The sequence below is a fragment of the Leucopleurus acutus genome (assembly GCF_964270905.1).
Source record: "Leucopleurus acutus genome assembly, chromosome: X".
Lineage (NCBI taxonomy): Eukaryota > Metazoa > Chordata > Mammalia > Artiodactyla > Delphinidae > Leucopleurus > Leucopleurus acutus.
Window position 1 is genome coordinate 4,612,638 of NC_139148.1, and position 22,755 is coordinate 4,635,392.

Below are 22,755 nucleotides of genomic sequence, written 5' to 3' on the forward strand. Positions count from 1 at the left end.
TAACTCTCTAGGTATATAAAGGCTTAATGTGCGAGACTTTCTTCAAAACAAAACAAAAAAGTAATTCAAAAGAAAACTCTGGGGACTTCCCTGGTGGTCCAGTGAGTACAACTCCGTGTTCCCAATGCAGGGGGTTCCGGGTTCGATCCCTGGTCGGGGGAACTAGATCCTGCATGCGTGCCACAACTAAGAATTCACAAGCTGCAACTAAGAAGTCTGTGTGCCGCAACTGAGAGCCCGCACGCCACACCTTAAAGATCCCACGTGCTGCAACTAAGACCCGGGGCAGCCAAAATAAATAAATAAATAAATAAAATAACTATGATTCTTTAAAAAAAGGAATAATTGTTCATTTAAAAAAAATCCTGAAATTCAGCTGTGAACATTAACAAGAAAAATATGTATCCAAAGTAGTGACTGCCATGCTTTTAAAAACTGATTTCAGGTTTTACTTGTAACGTAGTAGTAAATATCAACACAAGAAATCCTGTGTAAATGATGGCATTTTTATTTTGCAACAAAGACGTGCATTTTTGCGGCGAGGCACTGAAGTGGCAGAGCACACACACCCAGGGGGGCTGGGGTGACTCCCGGCTTGCTCCCTCAACCTGCCCCGGACTCTGAGCACCGCCGCTCCTGTCTGCAAGCCGCCAGAAGCTCAGGGGCTGTGAAAGCTGGGGCAATGATAACCTCTGCCCTGCGGGGCCCGTGGGATTCAGTGGGGGCTCCCGCATGCCAGGTCCCCCGGCACACAGGCGCTCAGTGAGTGCGCCTGAGCATGGAGATGGGTAAAGTGACTTCTGAAGATGGCACCGTACTTTTGCATACCTTAAGCACAAAAGAACGATACATAAATAACTTAGGACATCTGCAACGAACACTTGCTGAATGCCAGCTCTGTTAGGCATCTTCTCCTAGTAAAACGGTGACTAACGTGACAACATAAATTCCCCCTTTTATGCTACTTGTGCTTTACTACAGTCCTATTAGTACTACTGTACCAGATTAATTTGGTGACACGCACAGAATCATAAATTCCCAACGGCAACCGTGACTCTCTCTAGGGACTTGATAACTGCATGAAATGCCCTTCAACTCCGAGGCTCGTCACCCCTATATGCTGGCGCCTGCACTGCGTCAAAGAGGAAGCAGCAGGACACAACCTAAGAGCAGTGTCATGCTTCCATGAGCCTCTCTGCAACTGCTTGCTGAATTTGGAAGATAAATGCAAGTACAAAACGGGCGGTGGGCCTCCACAACCAGGAGCCGACCAACACTGTCCTTTCCTCCTACAATAGGCACATCTGAGGAAAACCCAAACACCTTAACTGTGTCTGCCTAGGAAACAGGACAAGACAGGTTTCATTTCTGCAAGACAAATAGCTGCATCAATAAGTGTGGGTGACTAACAAGGGTAACTGGTGGAGAGCACTTCTAGGAGCGAGACTACTCCTCAGATACGCACGTGCTCATTTTCCTTTGATGTGCCTAGAACACTGTCACCGTGGGCAACAGGGATGTCCGAGCTCTGCCTCGGCGCCTCGGCGTCTCACCAAGGGGAACTCCCGCCCGTATAGACTGGAGCCACACAGCCGTGCCCTCCTCTCCCGCAGCTGCACTGCAACTGGCCTCACGCAAAGCCGGCGTGTGGTCTCCCCATAAACTTGGTTCGCACACACACTTGAAAACCTGGCAACGCCATGTTTCCATGAATAGGGTGCCCGGCAAAGGAAGGACTGCCTGGAGTAGAAAGAAAGGCAGCACCCTCCTCCCTGAACAGCCAAACAAAGGAGGACACAACGGGTCAGCACCTCATCTTCTCAGCTGTGAAGACGGCTGCAAGCAGGCGCTCCTACTCTGAGCTGCTCCAGAACCAGTCTGCTCAGGGAGGCACCTCACTCTACCTGCACCACACAAAGAAGATGGCCCTTCTAGGAGGAGGGTTTTATCACCTGAAGGGATGGGAGATCCTTTAAGAAGTTCTTAGGGAAGGAGAACGCATTTGTATGGAATCTGTCGTAGGATGGCAAACACGTGGACTCAAAGATGTTCTGATGTAAGAAGCAGAACCACACTGCAGCCAGGACCCGTCCCACCAGCCCTGAGGCCTCATCTTTGACTCTGTGGCTTAGTGGCTGGGCCATCGCAGGCTCCGCCCTGGTCATGCAACTGCTGAGTTGAATCCATCCGCGTACTTGTATTGCGAGGAACGCACTGCCGCCATCGCTCAATGATATGCAATGATTCTTCTGGCTGTCGCATAATAAAAAATATATATATTTGGCCCTTGCCCCTGGTTTCCAGTACAGAGCTCCTAAAACCCTTGGCATTTCCTGGGCAATCAGAACATTTTTCATTATTCGTAATAATCTCCTTTCAAGCACATGTCAGCTTATGCTAATGAGTGACAGTCCTGGGCCCCAGATGCCTTCGGGATGGGGGCTGGTGGACGGAAAGACCAGGCAGGATTAGAGCGCTGCAGCTTGCACCCCACCCCAACCCGCAGGCCCGGCGATGCAGTCAACAAAGGCCCATGGTTTAACCAGCAGTGCCAGGCAATGGAGCCTCCGCAGAAAGCCCTAAGGTTCTCGGAGCTTCTGAACACAAGGGGGTGCTGGGAGGGTGGCGTGCCCAGAGAGGGCATGGAAGCGCCAGCACCCTGGCACCCAGAGCCTAGGCTAAGCAGCTCTTCCACCGGGCTGCTCCTGAGGTGTACTCCTACACTAGACCAGTGAACACAAGTCGCGTCTTCCGAAGTTCGGTGAGTCATTCTAGTGAATTATAACAACCGGGAAGGGGGCTGTGTGGGAACCCACGTCTGTGGCCGGATGGGAGAAGCACGAGGGGCCTGGGTACCTCGTCAGAGGCTGGCATCCGCAGCAGGGGCAGTCTCGGGGGCTGAGCCCCCAACCCGGGGGTCGGCGCCGACTCCAGGTCCTTAGCGTCAGAAGTGCGCTGAATCGTGGGACGCCCAGCAGGCCTCTGAGAATCAGAGGAAGCCCGAGGGGTTACACAGCTCGACGGCCCTTACAGGTTCAGTATAGTCAGTTAGGCCCCGGGCCCAAAAAACACATCACTCAACAACGTTCGCCACTGTCAGCTGCATCGGGAGGCAGGCTTTTGAGTAACCTTCCCTGCGCTCGCGGTTAGTGTGGCAAAGGCCGCGTTAGCGACAGGCAGACGGTGAGAAGATCTCTCACGGAAAGGCTCTTCCCTGCACCCGTGCCCCACGAAGCACCGCACCCTCGGATGCAGGGACCAGGCGGGAGCACCGTCACCCCGAGGGACGCCCCGCCTGCTGTGGACACACGTGGGTCACCAGCAGCAGCCGCTCTCGAGAAGCCCCAGGTGTTCTGGAATCTGCCTCTGCAGGTGGCTGAGGCTTCTTCCCCCTCCTCCGTCTCACCAGCCCCCATGAGCCGCGCGGAGACTCAGCAGAAGCGAACAAGCCCCGTCGCGCACTCTAAGCACTCTTCCTGGGCTCAGACACCACCTCCCCAGCTCCAGCACGGACCGGCATAAGGAAGCAGCCCACAGAGGCAGGACAGAGCTCCGCCTGCAGCCCCCTGGCAGGGGAGAAACCGAGAAGCATTTGGGGGCAGGGGTGGTGAGCGTTGCTGACTTACGTCTGAATTGCTGAACTGCAGGGAACGTGTGTGTCCAAGGCTGCTCGTTACAAATAAGGACACCGTCGCCATGCATCACTGAAGGCCCCCCTTCCCTGCAAAGTGCCCGTCAGGCAGTGCTCTGCGAAGCCTAGGCTTTCTTACATTCGGGCACCCCAGACGATTCTGGCCGGGACTCACTGGCCAGGTGACTTGGGGTGGCTGCACTCCGCCACAAAACGAAGGGATCTCCCCACGCACCTTCCACCCGGCGACCCCACTGCCCTCTCCTTGAGTCCTCGGGAGTGCCGCACAGCAGCTGTCCACGTGGACACAGAGACCCTGCGCCTGCGCACGGCATAACCTGAACGCCCGCTGCCGCTTACCTGCTCCACGGGAGCGGCGGGAGAAAACCTGCGGGCGCACGCCAGGAAGATGTCTGGCTCCGGCTTCCCACTCCTCACTTCGGGGTCATCGCCGAGGACGACGTGATGGAACAAGCTGAAGAAGCCCTCGTGTCTGCTGGTCTTCATCTGGAAGGATGCGGTCCCTGAGCTGGTGGCCACGGCACAGGGCACGCCGTGCTTCCGCAGGTGGTGGATCAGCTTCTCCACACCTGGGGGCGGGGGGGGGGGCGTCAGTGATGATGGGGAGCAGAGGTACCGGCCGCAGGCCTCCAGGGACACTGCGCCAGCTCTGCCGCCCTGGCTCTGCTGCCTCTGCCCAGACATCGTGTGAGCTCACACTGTCCTGACAGGGGTCGTCAGCACTGGGGCATCCCCACGCAACACAAACGTCAGAGAGCGATTCAGGGCTCAGCGCTAGCACCTCCCAAAGTAACAGAGGTGACGGTACCGGGATGCTGCTGCTGTGTTCGTCAATCCCATCGGAGCCAACCCAGGGAAGGGCCTCTGCACTGAGTACACAGGGCTTAGTTTTGTTTTGTTTTAAAGGAATGAATACACAAGGACTATGCTTTTGGTGTTTTCTGAGGAAACTCTGTATTGTACAGAAAGCAATTCAGCATTCCTCACACTGCTGGACCCTGAACCAGCCCCCATCAGAGGCTGAAGGGAAAGGTCGCTGCTGAAGCAAAGCTGCAAGACCACCTACCAAGGAGTCAGACACTGAAAAGGCTCTGCTTAACGCAGCTGAACAACAATAACAACAACACACCACGTGAAAGACACGCTTCCGCGTTCCTATCAACGGTGGTGGTTAAGTCCAGGAAACAGGTAGGTTAATGTATTATCCTTGGAGCCAATTAAGAGACCGCCAGTTATAAGAAATGTGACAAAAATGACAGTACTTTCCACCTTCAACACACCCGATTACAACAACAGTAATGTCTAAATCCACACAAAGGTTTATCTAAAATAGTATCTTAAATAATCAGATAATCACGGCTGTTTCAGTAAGTACATAAGGCGATGTCCCTAGTTTCTCAATTGCTACAGAAAAGATTGACACGTTTTTCGATACCTGAACCCATTCAGAAAGGCAACAGATACTGTGATCCTTCAGAGGAACAGTCCTATGAGGTGCTCAGAGGAAAATGTGGACCTCAACTCCACGCCAAGACAACTAAATCAGCAAAATCTAGCACTTGGATGGATGTAAAAGTCAGTGTCCGACATCCAATCAAAATTACCATGCTTGCAAAGGAGGAAATACAACCCATAACCAGGAGAAAAAGGCAATCAATAGAAATGAACACAAATATGGAAGAGATGATGGATATCAGCAGATACTGACCTCACATAACAGCTTGGTAAATATAATTACGCCCAAGTCAGGGAGTGTCAGAATGGAAAAACAAACAAAAATAAAAGTGAGACCCAAATACACGCTGTCTGCAAGAAACTTACTTTAAAGATAAATACTCAGATAGGTTAAAATTAAAAGGATTGAAGGACTTCCCGGCGGTCCAGTGGTTAAGATTTCACCTTACAGTGCAGGGGGTTCAGGTTGGATCCCCGGTTGGGGAGCTAAGATCCCACATGCCTCGTGGCCAAAAAACCAAAACATAAAACAGAAGCAATTGTAACAAATTCAATAAAGACTTTAAAAATGGTCCACATTAAAAAAATCTTAACAAAAAAAAGGATTGAAAACTATGTATTATGTCACTACCCATCAAGAGTCAGTGCAGCTGTACTAACAAAAGACAAGTGAGCTTTAGAACAACGAATGACAGTTATCAGGGATAACTAGGGATGTTTTGTAATGACAAACTAGGTCAATTCATCAAGAAGATATAGCAATTCTAAATGTGTATGCACCAAATAACAGACCTTCAAATAGGTAAAGCAAAAACTCAAAGCACAGAAAGGAGAAAGATGTTTCAAATTCCTCTCTCAGTAATTGACAAAACAAGTAGACAGAAGATAAGTATGGTACTGCTGACTTCAAAAACACTATCAAGCAACTTAACCAAATGGACATTTATATAACACTTTACCCAACAACAGCAGAATACATATTATTTTCAAGTGCATATAAACATTCAACAAGATAGAATACACTATGAGCCAAAGAACAAGTCTCAAAAATTTTTAAGTAACTGAAATCATACAAAGTAATTTCCCTGACCATAGGAGAATTAAAATAGGAATGGTATTTGAAAAATCAAAAACTGGAAGAAAGAAAAGAAGATCTACAATCTAAGGTTTTATCTTAAGTAAAGAGAAAAGAAAAAAATAATAAACTCAAAACAGAAAAGAGAACGTAGAAAACTGATTAAACCAAAACCTAGCCCTTTAAAAACATCAATTTAATTGGTGGGCTCTTAGCTAGACTGATCAAGGGAAAAAAAATAATCCAAGTTTATCGCAGTGAAAGAGAGACGGCACTACAGGTCCTTAAAATCATTAAAAAGGATACACAAAATATGACAAGCAACTTCATGTCAATAAATTTGCTAACTTAGATAAAATGGACACGTTCTTTGAAAGCTAGAAAGCTCACTCAAGAAGACGCTAATAACCTAACTAGCCCTAGGTCTATTAAAGAAATTGAATCTGTAGTCAAGAACCTTCCCAAATCTAGGACTGGATGGCCTCACTGGTGAATTTAGCAAGCATCTCAGAAAGAAAGAAGAAATAAAGAAACCGCAAGAAATTGGAGGGAACGCTCACTTCCCAACTCATTTTATGAGGCCAGCACTTTCCTGATACCAAAGCCGGACAAAAGTCACACAAGAAAACTACAGACCTGTATGACTTCTGAACACATATGCTTAATTTCACACTGAAAGGAATTTCCAACCAGTGTGAAAGTATTCTACGTGAAGGGTTTCTATGGGGTGTGAATCTATCATGTGAAAACATGAAAAAACCACAGCATTCAAGATTGTTTGCAACAAGCACTGATTAACAGCATGGAGAATTACACTTACCGGTTAAATTTCAGTAAAAAAACCCTTTACTTAACGGATGAATTAAGATGGATGAAAGAATGCCTATAAACAAACAGACATCCAATAATCACCTCTGTCTGGATACGGTGATTAAAGTTGAGTATCAACGTGATTTGAATTTAAAACAAAATATTCAAATTGTATCACACAATAGTAAACCAACATATTAAAAAATAATGGAGCATATTTAAACAGATGCTTTCTCTAAAACCTACTGGAAAAAGAAAACTTTGCTGGAAAAGTTCTCTGGTGCTACTGATTTTAAAAATTTAAATATAGTTTATCTCATTTTAGCTTATCCTTCTAACATTTCTAGTTCTGTGAACATTTCATAATGTACCTAATGTAACAGCACAGTACTATACATAAATAAGTACACACCAATAAGCCTATATTGGAGTGAGTACTCAACATTTTTTTTTTTTCCCAGTACGTGGGCCTCTCAGTGTTGTGGCCTTTCCTGTTGCGGAGCACAGGCTCCGGACGCACAGGCTCAGCGGCCATGGCTCACAGGCCCAGCCGCTCCGCGGCATGCGGGATCTTCCCGGACTGGGGCACGAACCCGTGTCCCCTGCATCGGCAGGTGGACTCTCAACCACTGTGTGTGGCTCAGTTTTGTCCACTGTCACACAGCAATGATTAATGTTCCCAGTGGTGGAGCTGTGAAGGAATGCCTGTAAAGGGGCCTGCACGTAAAAGCACACACAGGAAGGTAAGGCCCCAACAGATGTCAGCCATGGTCACCACCATTACATCAAGCTTCAGGTTACAGTCAGTAATGAATCACTCGAACGTCCTGATACATTATTGCCTGACTCCTTCAGAAATTTTATTTTTTAAGTGAACAAAAAATTTTTGTTTTTAAATCAGGGAAATAATCTTTTAAAAAATTAGGCCTATTCTGTTTGGGTTTGAAACACACACACACACACACACACCTGAAACACTTTTGTATCCTTTAAATACTGTACACCAAGTTTTTCTTATTCAGTCACTCTGAGAAGTAAAAGACTGAAAATGTGAAAGGAGTTCTGTCCTGTGGAGAAGCTGGTTCATTAGGTACATAAATGAAATCCACTCAACAGCTTGTAGCCTTGGTGTGCTTAAGTCGGTTTCAGGGCAGGGCAGGAAGACAGACAGCTCTTGCTACAAAGAAGCCACACTCACAGGATTGACCTACAGGGGAAGAAATAAGAAATGTGGAGCATCAGGGATCCTGATAGAAGAATGTTTCCGTTTGACTTCATCCTAGAGACCTAAGATTGGTGAGAAAGGACACAGAGGCTGCCACGAAAATGGATCTGAAAACGGAAAAATGCAGAAAAGATAGCGGACATGAGTTCTTTCAGGCGGTGCCGTGGAATTCAAGCGTTGAGTGGGTATATCCATGAAACCTCTAACTAGCTCAGGCATCATTTGTAACACTTCACCCTGAACCCAGCGAGGGTTCACTCCTGGGGGGAGTGAACAGGACCCAGGGGCAGATGATACCACATAGCAACAGACACACCGTGTGTTTCAGGAAACACAGGGCGGCTGCTGAGTCTAGAACTCTGCAGGGATGCACAGGAAGGTGAGGGTCATGTCACGATGTCAGCCCGGGGGCTCAGCTGATGCAAGCGCCCAGTCACGTGGCAGGGGAACAGACACCCACACCGTCCTGGCACGGGTGCACTGTGCAGGGCTCTGCTCAGCCTAGACCTCCACACGTGCGTTCCTCAGACAAGGCTCGGCCCCTCCTCACCCCGACTCGCATGTGTAAGGGCGTAGGCAGACCACCTCTCCTAGATGCTGACTGTGCCCCTGCCTGAAAGGTGAGCAGCCCAACACCACAGTGTTACAGGTCACAGGGATGCCACCAAGGGCAGTGGGTCAAATGGTGGCCCCCCAAAGATATGTCCGAGTCCTAAGCCCTGGTGCTTCTGAACGTGAACTTATTTGGGACAAGGGTCTCTGCAGATGTGATGAAGGACCTCCAGAATGAGATCATCATGGATTTACGGTGAGCCCTAAATCCAATGACTGGTGTCTTAACTCTGTTCCTGCTGTTATAATAAAACACCACAGGCTGGATGCTCTATAAACAACAGAAATTGATTTCTCACAGTTCTGTGGGCTGGAATTTAGATCAAGGTTCTAGCAGATTCAGTGTCTGCTGAGGGGGCCCTCTTCCTGGTTCACAGACGACTGTGTACGCCCTGTGTCCCCACATGGTGCAAAGGGTGAGGGAGCTCTCTGGGGTCTCTTTCATAAGGGCACTAACCCCATTCATTGTGCTCCACCCTCATGACCTAATCACCTCTCAAAGGGGCCACCTCCTGATACAATCACACTGGGGCGGGGTGGGGGGTGGTGGTTAGGGCTTCATATATTATGAACTTGGGGGTGAGGGGGGATGACAAACGTTCAGGTCATGGCAACTGGTGTCCTTAGAAGAGGAGAGACACAGACACAGAGAAGAAGCCACGTGAAGATGGAGGCAGAGATGGGAGGGAGGCGGCCAAAAGCCCAGGGATGCCTGGAGCCCCCCGGAAGCTGGAAGAGGCGGGAAGGATCTTCCCCTGGAGTCTCCGGAAAGAGTGCAGCCTGCCCACACCCTGATCTCAGACTTGTGGCCTCCAGAACTGTGAGAGCATAAACCTCTGTTGTTCTAGGCCACCAAGTTTGCAGTCATTTGTTACGGCAGCCACAGAAACTGTGGCCCCAAGGACCCAAGGTAGCAGCACTGGTGGTGGAAACTAGAAGCTGGGGCCTTGATTCTGAGAAGACGACATAATTCATGACTATAAACATGAACGTGTGCTGGCAATGTTTCAGCAATTGTTAGCAATCAAGGGCAGAGCTCAAGAAAGAAAAAGGAACACACACACACACACACACACACACACACACACACACACACACACACACACACACACACACACGAAAAGAAGCCTAGCAGCTGTTCTCGGCATCAGTGGGAAGAGGCTCCAGGAACCTCCAGCTGCCACCTCAGACCCAGAGACCAGGTCACTCCGCTGGGATCAACAGCCAGGAGGTGCGAGGGTGCTGGGAGCTACAGGAGCAGGTTCTCAGAGGGGGGATCTTGACACCTCTCCCTCTTTACAGGAGACCTTTAGCAATGCCCGGATTTTAATGTCACTGTGGATTCCTAAGGAGCGCTTTGGAAAGGCATGATCACAGGGCACGAGTTCACATTCCAGGGCAGATAGGGGAGACAAGGTCTTGCTGACTCACCCTGAGGGTCGCCCTTTCCAGGGTGGATTCTAATTAGGATTCTTACCTAAGTATGGGAGGATGGTGGGGACAAGCAGACATTCCACCCTCCTTCCCAGGGCAGGATTTGGAGAACAGGCCCATCAAAGGCAATGACAACTCAAGTGAAGGGTCGCCTTCCAAGACGAGCAAGGCCCAGGAGCCTGAAATTTCCATCCGCCCCATAACACACTAAGAGGGACCTGACACAATGCCTTCCCAGTCTACCACTGTATTTAGGGCAGTGGTTCCCCAGCAGAGACAATTTTGACCCCCGCCCCCCGGGGCATCTGGCCAAGTCCAGAGACACTGTTTGGTTGTCACAACTGGGGGAGGGGGGGCTCCTGGCTCTGGTGGGTGGAGACCAGGGATGCCGGTCATCATAGGCAGTGCCGTATGCAATGTTCTCAGTCAGGGCAGTGTAGGAATGGCCTAGAAGTCCAGGGGTCAGATTCCTCACTCTTCAGTTTACTTCTCCAAATCTGCATCCTCACCTATAAAATGTAAGAGCAATCCTGCCTACTTCGCAGAACGAGTATAAAAACTGCAGATGATATAAAGATATAGGAAGCATGTTCAGTTTTCAATTCCTACACAAACAGGAGATGATGGAAAGAAAGGTGGGTGCCTTCTAAGCAATTCGCATCAAAAATGGATTGATTTCCTTCACCTGATGCGTCCAATAGAGACGAAAGCAGCGGAGTGCATTACTGTGGCTATCAAACTAATCTTAAAGTGATCAGCCCAATTTTGTGGGGACCAGGACAGTCAACTGAGATAATTTTCCACTGTCAACTATTTTTTCCTTGCTGCCATTCTGCAGAAGTTTCAACACTGTGGCCAGAGTTTCTGTGCATGTTGTTTTTTCTGGGCATTATCTCAAACATAAAATTCTTTTTTTTTTAATTAATTTATTTATTTTGGCTGTGTTGGGTCTTTGTTGCTGTGTGTGGGCTTCCTCTACTTGTGTCGAGCAGGGGGCTACTCTTTGCTGCAGTGCGTGGGCCTCTCGTAGTGGCTTCTCTTGTTGCGGACGGAGCATGGGCTCTAGGCGTGCGGGCTTCAGTAGTCGTGGCTCACGGGCTCAGTAGTTGTGGCTTGCAGGCTCTAGAGCGCAGGCTCAGCAGTTGTGGCGCATGGGCTTAGTTGCTTCGCGACATGTGGGATCTTCCTGGACCAGGGCTTAAACCCATGGCCCCTGCATCGGCAGGCAGCTTCTTAACCACCGTGCCAACAGGGAAGTCCTCAAATATAAAATTCTCGGTGTTATCGCCTATGTCCTCGGGAATGGTCTGGTAAGGAAACAGAAAGTCTTTCCCTGTGTTCCTGTCTAGGCTGCTGCAGACATGCCGAAGGCACCAGCGCCTGGAAGGCTGCAGCAAGCCCCTAGTGAGGGTCCCCTCCTTTCCATGGGTATCTCTCAGAGGAGGACTCTGTGGTGAGGTGCTGGAGCCCCACTCAACATGCCATGACACTGGGACTAAGGTCCCACTGAGTGTGTGCTCAGGGGGGCACGGAAGCAAGGCCCTTCCCCTAGTGGCTGTGTGACTCGGTTTGGGGGAGAGGAGACAGGCACAGCTGTGACATTTACGGAAAAATCCTTTGTACAGCATGCAATTACCACCATTTTCTACCTCGCCTGTCCAGGAACTTTAACAAAATACAACTTCATAATCCGTGAACGGCTTCTGGTATTTAAAAACAGAAACAAAATTTTTTTTTTTTTTTTTTTTTTTTTTGCGATAGGCGAGCCTCTCACTGTCGTGGCCTCTCCCGTTGCAGAGCACAGGCTCCGGACGCGCAGGCTCAGCGACCATGGCTCACGGGCCCAGCCGCTCCGCAGCATGTGGGATCTTCCCGGACCGGGGCACGAACCCGCGTCCCCCTGCATCGGCAGGCGGCCTCTCAACCACTGCGCCACCAGGGAAGCCCGGAATTTTTTTTATTGTGGTAAAATACCATGAAGTTTACCATCTTGTGCATTTTTAAGTGCACAGCCAGTGGCATTCAGGAGCTTCACCTTGCTGTGCAGTGGTCACCACCAGCCATCTGGAGAACCCTCTCACCTCCCCAGACAGAAACTCTGTCCCCAGTGAACACTGCTTCTCCCCCGCCCCGCCCCGGTAACCTTCACACCACCTTCTGTCTCTTTGACTCTGACCACTGCAGCTGGCTCCTGTCAGTGAAATAACACAGTATTTGTCTCTTCTGTCTGGCTTCTTTCCCTGTGAGCACAATGTCCTTAAGGTTAACCCGTGTTGTAGCCTGTGTCAGAATTTCCTCCCTCCTTAAGGCTGAATAATATTCCACTGTAGGAATATAAGACATATTATTTATCCAGTCATCCATCAGTGAATACTTGGGTAGCTTCAAGTTTTTGGCTATTATGAGTAATTGCTTTCCATTCTTTAAAAAATACAATATTTTTTATTTCTTGAAAAGCAAGCCGCAGCTGAAATATTTTGTCCGTTGTGCACCGCATCCCCGAAATAATGCTGGGAGCAGATCTTCCAAGACTGAAAATAAATAGACTAATATACAGCTGACCACTGAACAAGAGGGGTTTGAACTGCGCGGGTCCACGTACAGGTGGACGTGTTTCAACAGTAAACACTACAGCGCTACACGGGCCGTGGTGGGTTGACTCGGCAGGTGAGGAGGAAGTGCAGACACGGAGTGCCGACTATAAATTACAGGTGTTGTCCAAGGTTCAAGTGTACCCGTACTGTCTGTGCACACACTGCGTCCCCACTGCTGGGTGGGTCGTCTACGGGGAAGCTGTGGGATGCGGGCAAGCCAGGCGGCCCCCTGGAACCTGGCCGTGTTCACTGGGACGACAGGTCACTCCTCACCCCACACAGGTGCCACCCACCCCGAGTCCGCACCTGTGCAGTCAGCAACTGCTCCTCAGACACCCAGAGCCTGTCCAAGCGGCTGGAAGCCACTCTCCTCAGCTGCCGACGCCCGTGACTAAACCATCATGGCCATCTATCCACCCACTTTCTCTCCACTGAATTGAGAGGTCTTTCAGTAAGGACTTCTTTTATCCGTGATCTCTTCCTCCCAAGTATTTAAAAATCCACAGGGGAACCGCCACACATTTAAAAACAAACTGCAGCTCGTTCATTTGAGAAAAACCTTTACGCCCACAGTTAAGTAATAGCTAGAATCGCAGGAAGACAAGACATATATCTTGTGGCTTAGTCTAGGATGTCTCTGTTATAATTTAGTAACAATTCAGGCACCTGGCAGTCTTTGAATGCCAGAACATTTAAACCAGGAAAAAGGAGTAACGTCCATGTACATCATCAAATAAGTCAGTACTCTACAGGACAAGGGGAATCAGAATTGTAAAGGTCTGTTACTGGCATTACTGACCAGCAAATGATTTTGAAGGAGTGTGGCATCGTGATTGTGGTTTGTTACCACGTCCATGCTCAATATACTCCTTTCACTGCTGTTGTGATTGATTTCATGATGAGAAAAGCTAGGCATAACCTGAGACTCACACCTTCTCTCTGTATGTGCTGTCTGCTGGATTCTTTTTATGTTTGCAATTCTACAGCTTCGGTGCTTAAGTAATAATGACTCTTGAAACGTCAGTTCCAGTCCTGGTTTGTCAGGTGAATGTTAATTTTTGCCAGTACCACGTCACACTGTCACCTCACATGGGACTGCAGTCCACTGAGACCTTCTGACTCCACCTTAGGTCAAGCCCTCATAGTCTGGTCCTCCTCCCAGCTAACTCTCCCCTGCTGTCGTCATCAGGTGCCATAAACCCAGAGGAATTCCCCCCCACCCCGCATAGGTTTCCCTCTGGCACATCATCTCTTCAAAACTCCCACTGGTTCTAGAAGCAGCAGACAGCTTAGCTCAAGACTAAAGACCTAGTCGAGCCAAAGTCCCTGCCTATTTCTCAAGCACATCAGTAAAAGGCTCAGCTTCGAGCCGCCTCTATCTCACCTGCTCTCCGCAGTTTCCCCAAAGTTCAAGCCCCCGTCCCCAGCACAAAGCTGCCACTGCCCCGAGAACATTCTGCTTTATCTTCCTCCACTCCCCTTCCACCACTCTTTTCTGAATTTCTCTTTCTGATGTAAAACTATATGTTACTGTAGATTTCCACTTAAATGGATATGCATGTATCCTAAGCTGATTATACACACCTTTCTTTAATGTGCCCATGAGCAGCCACCCAGCCCCAGATGCCCGTAAGGACTGAGTAAAGGAAGAGGAAAATTACAGGATGACCCTAAGGAAATGAGTGCCTTCTTGCCAGGACGGTGGACCATGTGTTCAGAGAGTGGGGCGGCAGGAGCCGATAATGTCTGCTAATAGCCATGGGGGACTAAGGGCATAAGACACACGAAGAATAAAGTAGAAGAGAGAAGCAAAAGGAGGGGGGTGCGGGGGTGGAGACACATAATTACCCAGACCAAAGCAGGCTGGCAAAGAAGAAACGGGCTTGGGTAGAAGTGGGACTGGGGTCCACACCACGGAGAGCGGTGTCCACTTCGCGGCCGGGCTGTGGTCATCAGGGGCGCTCCGGGAGAAGAGCACAGGTACCTGCTGTGCCCCGGCAAGGCCCACCCTCCTGCCCAGGGAGTCCCCACGTGTGCCGCTCTCCAGCTTATGTCGGGGGGCCGCACTCCACGGTGGACATGGCCGAGTTCCTGGTTTCCCGAGGTGACCTGGGCTGCAGAGCACAGGGAGCCTCCGCTGATGGGAGAGCGGGGACCGGCCGTCCCCAAGCCGCAGAGGCCTGGGCACCACAGCCTCGGCTGCCCAGGGGGCCGGGGATCAGCGTGCAGTTCCGCTCTTCTGCTGGGTGACCTCCAGACAGGAGGGGAGAGAAAAACCCGAGGGAGCGCGGTGTGGCGGGGGGGGGGGGGCTGGCACCTCCGAGGGGCCCGTGTGACGGGCAGCGCGTGGGCCATCGCTCCTGGGCTCGGCCTTGTCCCCCTCCTGTCCACTAGCCCAGATGCCACGCCCTGGGCTCTTCCGTGGGAAATCCCCCCATCCCAGCCCGTGAAAACGAGCAGGAAAAGTAGAGAGCCAGGCCAACAGGAGAACCTTCCGGGGGGTTTCACACCAGAAGAGGCACCGACTTTATGACTGGCCTTCTACACCAGTTACTCTCGCTGAATTATGCCAAAATACATCATTTTATTCATCTCAAAGAATCCATGACTGAAGAAATGTGCTTCAAAACACAACGGAGGTACCAGCACCCTGCATGGGGACCCTGTTAAAAAGGTTTCCTTACGTCCCATGGCAAAAGTTTTTCTTACGTTAGGCCACATACATTTCAATACTTCTTATCAAAAAGTTGTGCCACGATTCAGAAGATGTCTCTTCCCAGAAAATAATTAGACCTTTCTCTGACCTTCACCCTATATTTCATCAGTAAGGCATGTGGTAAATGCCTATAGAACATACTGGTCAAAAGTATCTCCCTCCTAGATCATTCATGACCCACTTCAAGGAGAGGCATCCACAGCATTCCGTCATTAGGCTGCTGATAGGAAGGTAATCAAGTCACTTGTGCCTGGCCTTCAAGCCCCACGGGCCAGCCCTACCCTCCAAGTGGCTGGACCCAGGCAAGGACACACCCGCGTCACTATCAGGGGCTAATTGCCTGGTGCCTGGCCCAAGGAGGGCACACCTACATCATAATCAGGGCCTGCTTCCCCTGGTAACTGGTCCAGGCAGACATGCCTGCATCATAATCAGGGCCTGCTACCCCTGGCAAACTGCCATGCCTTCCTTGCTAAGTACCTGCTGGGGCCACAGCTCTCACCCTGAACTGAGAGTTTCTTTCTCAAAATGAAGGATATTGAATTCATAATAGACCGTCCCTACAGACAGACTTCTTTTCTAATGAGCTCAAGATGCCTTTCACAACCTAAAATGCCCCACCAGAAAATACCTTCAGAAAGAAAAGAAATGCAAGTCAAGGGTTATGCTATCATCCACAGCTGCATGATGGTAACAAAATGGTAAGTGAACAAGATGAAAACCTAGACCTAGAAAGAGGGCAGTGGTGACTTTTTCTAGTTATAGTCACCGCACCCTGGTCTCCCCAGGAGGTCACCTTTCCGGTGGAATTCAGGTTTGGCTCAGATAAAAGAGGGGATGGGAGGAATGCAGTAGGGGTGGAAACTAGGGGGCAAAGCACGTCTTTTTGGGTAGACAACTTGATCTCTGTCCTTACTGTTTTTGTGACTAACATGTTACAGAACAGAAGCTCTAAGGAAAGGTGCTTCCTTAGGTTTCCACACGGCCCTTCCTTCGGCTCCACAGCCCATCCTGCCTTTTTCCTCCTGTTCTTCTTCCCCTTTGGGGTGCGTATAATGACCAAATACTGCTTGTCATCCTAACCCACTCAGAACGTCCAGTGGCACCTTCTGACCTCCGTCCCTGGTCTAACCCAGCACCCCAGCACGATTTTACATGTCTCCTGTCTGGTGCGTTCTTGGGCTTTTCTTTATACTCTCATCATCTTCTCATGCTTAGCTCACCTCCCACTTACGTGTGTGCGAACGACCTCATGTTTTCAAGGAGACACTTTAGAACCACTGGTAAGTCCTCACTCTCAGCTGTGAGGCTAGTAAAAGTTTAAGTATACACGAAGTTGGTATACTCTCAACCACTGCACCACCAGGGAAGCCCGACACAGGATTTTTTTAATATCTTCGATATGACACTAAAGGCACAGGCAAGAGCAGAAACAGCCAAATGGGAGTACATCAACCTTAAAAAGTTCTGTGTATCAAAGGACACAGTCAACAGAGTGAAAAGGCAACCTATGAAATAGGAGAAAATATTTGCAAATCATGTATCGGATAAGTGGTTTATATCCAGAATTTATGAAGAATTCCTAGAACTCAACAAGAAAAAAACAAATAACTCTATTAAAAAATGGGCAAAGGGGGCTTCCCTGGTGGCGCAGTTGGTTGGGGGTCCGCCTGCCGATGCAGGGGACGCGGGTTCGTGCCCCGGTCCGGGAGGATCCCACATGCCGCGGAGCAGCTGGGCCCGTGAGCCATGGCCGCTGAGCCTGCGCGTCCGGAGCCTGTGCTCCGCAGCAGGAGAGGCCACAGCAGTGAGAGGCCTGCGTACCGCAAAAAAAAAAAAAAAAAAAAAAATGGGCAAAGGACTTGAATAGACATTTCTCCAAAGAAGACATGCAAACGGCTAACGACATATGGAACAATGCTCCGCGTCATTAATCATTAAAGAAAGGCAAAATCAAGAGGGAATCACTACACACAAAACAGGACAGCTACTATCAAAACGACAAAAAATGACAAGTGTTGGTGAAAATGTGGAGAAACTGGAACCCTTGTGGGCCGTTGGAGGAAGAATAAAATGGTACAGCCAGTATAGAAGACAGTTATGGTAGAGCTTCAAAAGACTAAAAACAGAATTACCTTATAATCCAATAATCGCACTTCTGCGACCATACCCAAAAGAAATGAAAGCAAGGTCTTGAAGAAATATTTGTATATACATGCTCACAGCAGTGGTTTTCACAACAGCCAAGAGGTGGAAGCAACAGAGTTGTCTATAGACAGATGAAGAGATAAACAAAATGTGGTCCGTACAGTGGAATATGATTCAGTCTTCAAAGGGAGAAAATCACATGCTACAACATGGATGAACCTTGAGGACATTATGCTAAATTTAAAAAGCTAGTCACAAAAGGACAAATACTGCATGAGGCACCTAGAGCAGTTCAAATTCACAGAGACAGAAAGAAGAAGGGTGGGAGCCGGGGGCCAGAGAGCGGGAGGAATGGGAGTTAGGGTTTAATGGGGACAGAGTTTCAGCTTTGCAATGTAAAAAGTTTGAGAGATGGAGTGGTGATGGTTACACAACAACGTCAACATTCTTAACACTACCGAACTGTACACTAAACATGGATAAGATGGTAAATTTTAAGCTGTTTCTTGTGACATACGGATGTGTTTCCATCACTAAAGTTTGTCAGGATTACTGGGTGTGCAAACAGCCCAGAGGCAGCTGATGAAGGGAGTGTGAATCGCGGTGCTTGTACCCGTGCGTGAGGAGTGTGTGTGTGTGTAATCCAAGAACAGTACACATGGTTTCTGTGTGACACAGGCAGCGGTATTAGCAGGGCCCTTTGACAGAAAATTCTCTGGTTCCCGGGAATACTCAATCTGCCCCTCTGGATATGTGTACAAATACAGATAACAACACATGTTTCAAAAATGATGACGACTCATATGAATACAATTTTGAATCCAAAATTACTGCTATAACTGTAAACTTTTTCTCCCTTAGCACCAGGAATTCTAAAGACTGAGTTTTCACCTTTTCTCCTAGAAAAATCTTAAAATAATACTTCATTTTTAAGCATTTTTTGTCCCTGTAATCTAGAACATTCTTGACCTTCTCACTTGTAGTAAGAACCAGCAGGCAATTCCGTTGTGATCAACCTTCAGTTAACATGCTCCAAGGGAGAAAAATCATCTTCCCTTTCAAAGGAAAACAAGTAAAGAGAGCGATAAAGGCCATACAAACAGACATGTCAGAACAGAATTATGCCTTTAACTTAAAAAAAAAAAATTAAACTTCTTTGGGGAGATTTAGGTGCTTGCTTCTCATCAACATGTTAAAGTTTGCATAGCTGCTGAAACCTTAGTCGGTGTTATCTGATTGTGAAAAGAAAAAGCCTTCTGTCAGGAATGTAATCTTTACATAATACCCATGCAAACACAATGCAAATGTTTTTGGACCTCAGGAGTCAGTGAAAGGAACGCATATTCTTTTAAGAAGCCTTTAAAAAGACAAGATTGGATCGCAGCACACAACAGCATCCACCAAACTCTCTCTCGAGCCCCTCTGAGCCTCACAAGGAAGAGAATTTTCCAAGAAGTTATCAAGACCAAAGGACAACCCCAGCATGCCCCGCATGAGTCTGTGAGAGTCACTACTAAGGCGAGAGACAGGATGGCAGAGGGCGGCACCTGGCATGAGCGCGGCGGTGGGGAACACCTCCTTCAGCTTCGCCTGGCTGGCTTCCACCAGCTCCTCCTTGGACATCGGGAGCTGCAGGGTGTCTACGATGATCTGGGCCGCCTCCAACGCCGTCTTACCCATAACAAGGGACTTCACATCCCAGCTGTATTTCTTCCCATAGCGACCGCAGACTGCCTCAAACACCACTGAGTACAGCCGTTCAGTATCTGCAGACACAGTGAGACGAAGACACAGAGGCTTTTAGGGTGCACGCGGTGGTAATGCCAAGTCTACATCAGAGAAGCACGTGTGTTCACAGTGCAGGTCAAGTTCAGGGTAGAAAGCTCTCTCGGGGAGACCTATGGACGTGAGGGAGACGTTCTCAGGCCATGGGGACCAGACGATGCCCTGGGCAGCCTGCTCTCTGCTGCTCGGGAACGTTACAGGCTGGCCCTGAAAGGAAGTCTCTAGTACGGTGAAACTGCCTTGTCTACGCGCACGCACGCATCTGGGCCTGAGCACGCGCTTGACGCCGTGAGCTGGTCCTCCCAAGCGTGCACCGTGACGGCAGCACGCAAGGGTCTGTGTGTGAGCCCTCTGCTGTTAGGGATGTGCCCCGAGGAACTACTCCCACCCGGCAGGAGCGCCTGGCCACGGGCGGAGCAGTGAAGTGCCTACGCGAGGACAGAAACTTGTGCGCGGCTCTGAGTAGGAACACACAACTCCTGTTTCCTCTCACGGGACCAGATCCCTCACGGCACTTGTGTCATCAGGCATGGGGGGTGGGGGGCTTCGTCCACCAAGCCTTCTTGCAACAGCGGCGGCGTTTCCTGCAACGTACCTGGATGCTGTCGCTCTGTGGTGAAGGGATCATTCCCAGGAGGCCGCCACCCACCCCGTGGCTGCTTCTCCCGGCAGCTGACCTGCCCTTCCCCTCCCCACCCGCTAAATGTGTCGTGCTAGGGCCTCCCTGTAGGCTGCTTCCCCGGACAAGCCCTGGACCCTCAGCCCCACGGTGGCATGCTTCAGCCTTGACGATGACCAGCAACAGAAAGAGCTTTTCTTTCTCCTCTGCTTTCCAAGGCAAAATCATCTACAGCTGCGTATCAAGTAGGCTCAGCGCTTTAACTCTTTGGGTCCTCACCGTTCTACCACGGGCTGGATTCTGGGGGGACGGTATAAGACACACAACAAAAAGATCTCAGATATCCACCCTCAGACATACTCGCCAGACCATGCTTGGGCATGACCCCTGGGCTGGGTAATACATTCCAGCTTTTGTTTCCTTTTCTTTTTTTGGTACAAAAGAAGGTGGGACTTGAGGAAAAGTCTTCCCGGGATCCTTGGTAGAAGCAGCCAGCGTCTGCATAATAACCTGAGTGGTTCTAGTTTTTCTAGAACCACGCTGCACTTAATCTCCCTGAAGAAGTCCCAGCAAAGAGGGAAGGGCTGATGCACCCTCCGCTGGACGCTGAGGAGGGCTGCCTGTCACACACGCTCTTTTACATCCTTCTCGCCTGTGAGCGGACACAGAGGGAGGGCTCTCGGGGTCGGGGGGTGGGGGGTGCGGGATGGATGCACTGGCAGGGAGGCTGTACATTTTACCTTCTACACGTGAGCACTTTTCTTCTAGCGGTTGAGAGAGAGAGAAAGACTGACAAAAAGACATCGCCGGCACCCAGCGAGTGAGAAACCACTGATGGGTTTGCGAAGGCTAGGGAGTGCCAGGAAAAGCAGCAGAGGCCGGGTGGGGACTTAACATGAGGGACTCGTGCTGAAGCAAGTGGATGGGGAAGGAGAAAGGAGCATGAAAAAAGACTAATTCTGAAGACAGAAAACAGCTGTATTCTTTAAAAATGCTTCAAGCAGCGTTTATTTAAAGCTGAAGCTTTTAATTTAAAAGGCACAGAACGGTGGGATTATAAATCTGTAGGAGACTGTGCCGACAGCCACTTTTCTTCACAATTTAGATAAAATCCCCCCAAACCCTCGGTGGAATAAGCGAGGATCTGAATGCATCGCCAAGCTCCTCAGACCCGGCAATGAGGACGCCAGCTGACGACAGCGTACGATCAATGAAAGGGACAGCGTTTTGAAAGGAAAAGGTTCTCCAGAAGCTAAACTAAAATGAAGCCGCATAAAGTAGCTGTGCTCTGCGCCGTGCTTCTGGGTTATTTTTCACAGGAAACTCACGTGGTTTTCCACAGGCTACGTGCACACAAGCTGCTCCCTTACTCAGGTGTGTTAGGAACATACTGCAGGTACACGAGAACCTCAGCCCTGGGCGGTGGGGGGGATAGGATCCAGGCAGCAGTCCCAGCAGGTACAGATGAAGGGATCAGGCAGGCAGTGACACGAGGGCATCGGATCGGGCGGGGGGCAGTGAGGGAGGTGAGCGGACAGACTCAGCCCAGAGGTTGGTATTTTCATCCGAGCTGCGGGCTGGGTCCCTAGGTGGGAAAACAGAAGGCACTGACGTTTAGGGTCACTGAACTGTTACTATAAAAGGCATCACCACACCTGGAAGGCCTCTCTGTTTCGTCTGAGGCTGAGCTTCTGTCGTTGTACTATGCTTAGCAACAGCTTTTATCATCGAGAACGTATTTAAATGCTGGCTGAGTCCATCCCAGACTCTGAGGACGGTATCTGTTTGTGTTTCAGCTTATGAAGACGGAAGGGGTGAGCGTATTTCCCCACTTCTCTCTTGCACGAAGCTGCACCTAATCCAGTTCTAAAGGCATGATCTGCATTATTTAATAGCAAAACCCCTCAATCAACCCGAGAGTAAGAAGCATGTAGGGTAAGAGCTGGCTTGGTTTCTCTGCCCACCCCATCTCCACTTCTGTACCACACGGACACAAAGCAAGGGCGTCCTGATCCGAGAGGAGCAGCGAATCCCCAGCCTGGCCACGCTCTGGCTGGACGTCCCAGGAGGAGCTGCTTCACCTCGGTGACCTGCGGCTTCTGCCGGGGGCACCGTGGGGAGCAGTGGCCGCCTGCAGGCCCAGGCGTGCCGGAGGACTCTGGGCTGGGAGCCGGCCCCGCGCTCGGAAGCCAGGCTGGCCTGGGTTGGAGGCCCTGCCCCGCAGCTGGCCAGCCGCTGGGAACTCAGGACATGTGCTCGGCACTCTACTGGGCCTTAGCTTACCCGTCTGCACCCTGAGGGGTCTTCCCACGGGCACACACCTGCTAGGCACCTGCGTCAGCTGAGCGGGTAATCGGCGCGCAGCTGTGAGCACGGCGCCCGGCCCTGCCTCCCCGCCTCTAGGGCCGTCTGGGGCACACGTGCCCTGCAGCGGCTCCGTGGAAGGCGGTCAGGGAGCATCTGTGAGCTCAGAGGAGACGACAAGCTCTGCTTTCCCTGCCTGCACACCACAGCTCCCAAAATGGCAAGGGCTGCTGCATCTAACAAGTCACAGGGCCTCATTCCGGGTGCTTTACTTTAAAAGGAAGTGGTAACCATTTGGGATTCCCTCCCACAGTGTTACACATTCC

General features: G+C 50.0%; 1 protein-coding gene across 1 annotated transcript in view; it reads right to left on the reverse strand.

Moving 5' to 3' along the window:
- LOC309978696 (pseudouridine-5'-phosphatase-like) overlaps nucleotides 1–22,755 on the reverse strand; it is a 68,294-nt gene that overhangs the window by 15,644 nt on the left and 29,895 nt on the right. Inside the window, exons 2-3 of the mRNA XM_082865230.1 lie at nucleotides 19,269–19,487; nucleotides 3,992–4,221 (exon numbers count right to left, since the gene is read on the reverse strand). Coding sequence (XP_082721356.1) covers nucleotides 3,992–4,221; nucleotides 19,269–19,487 — 449 coding nt within the window. The remainder of the gene's footprint in view (nucleotides 1–3,991; nucleotides 4,222–19,268; nucleotides 19,488–22,755) is intronic.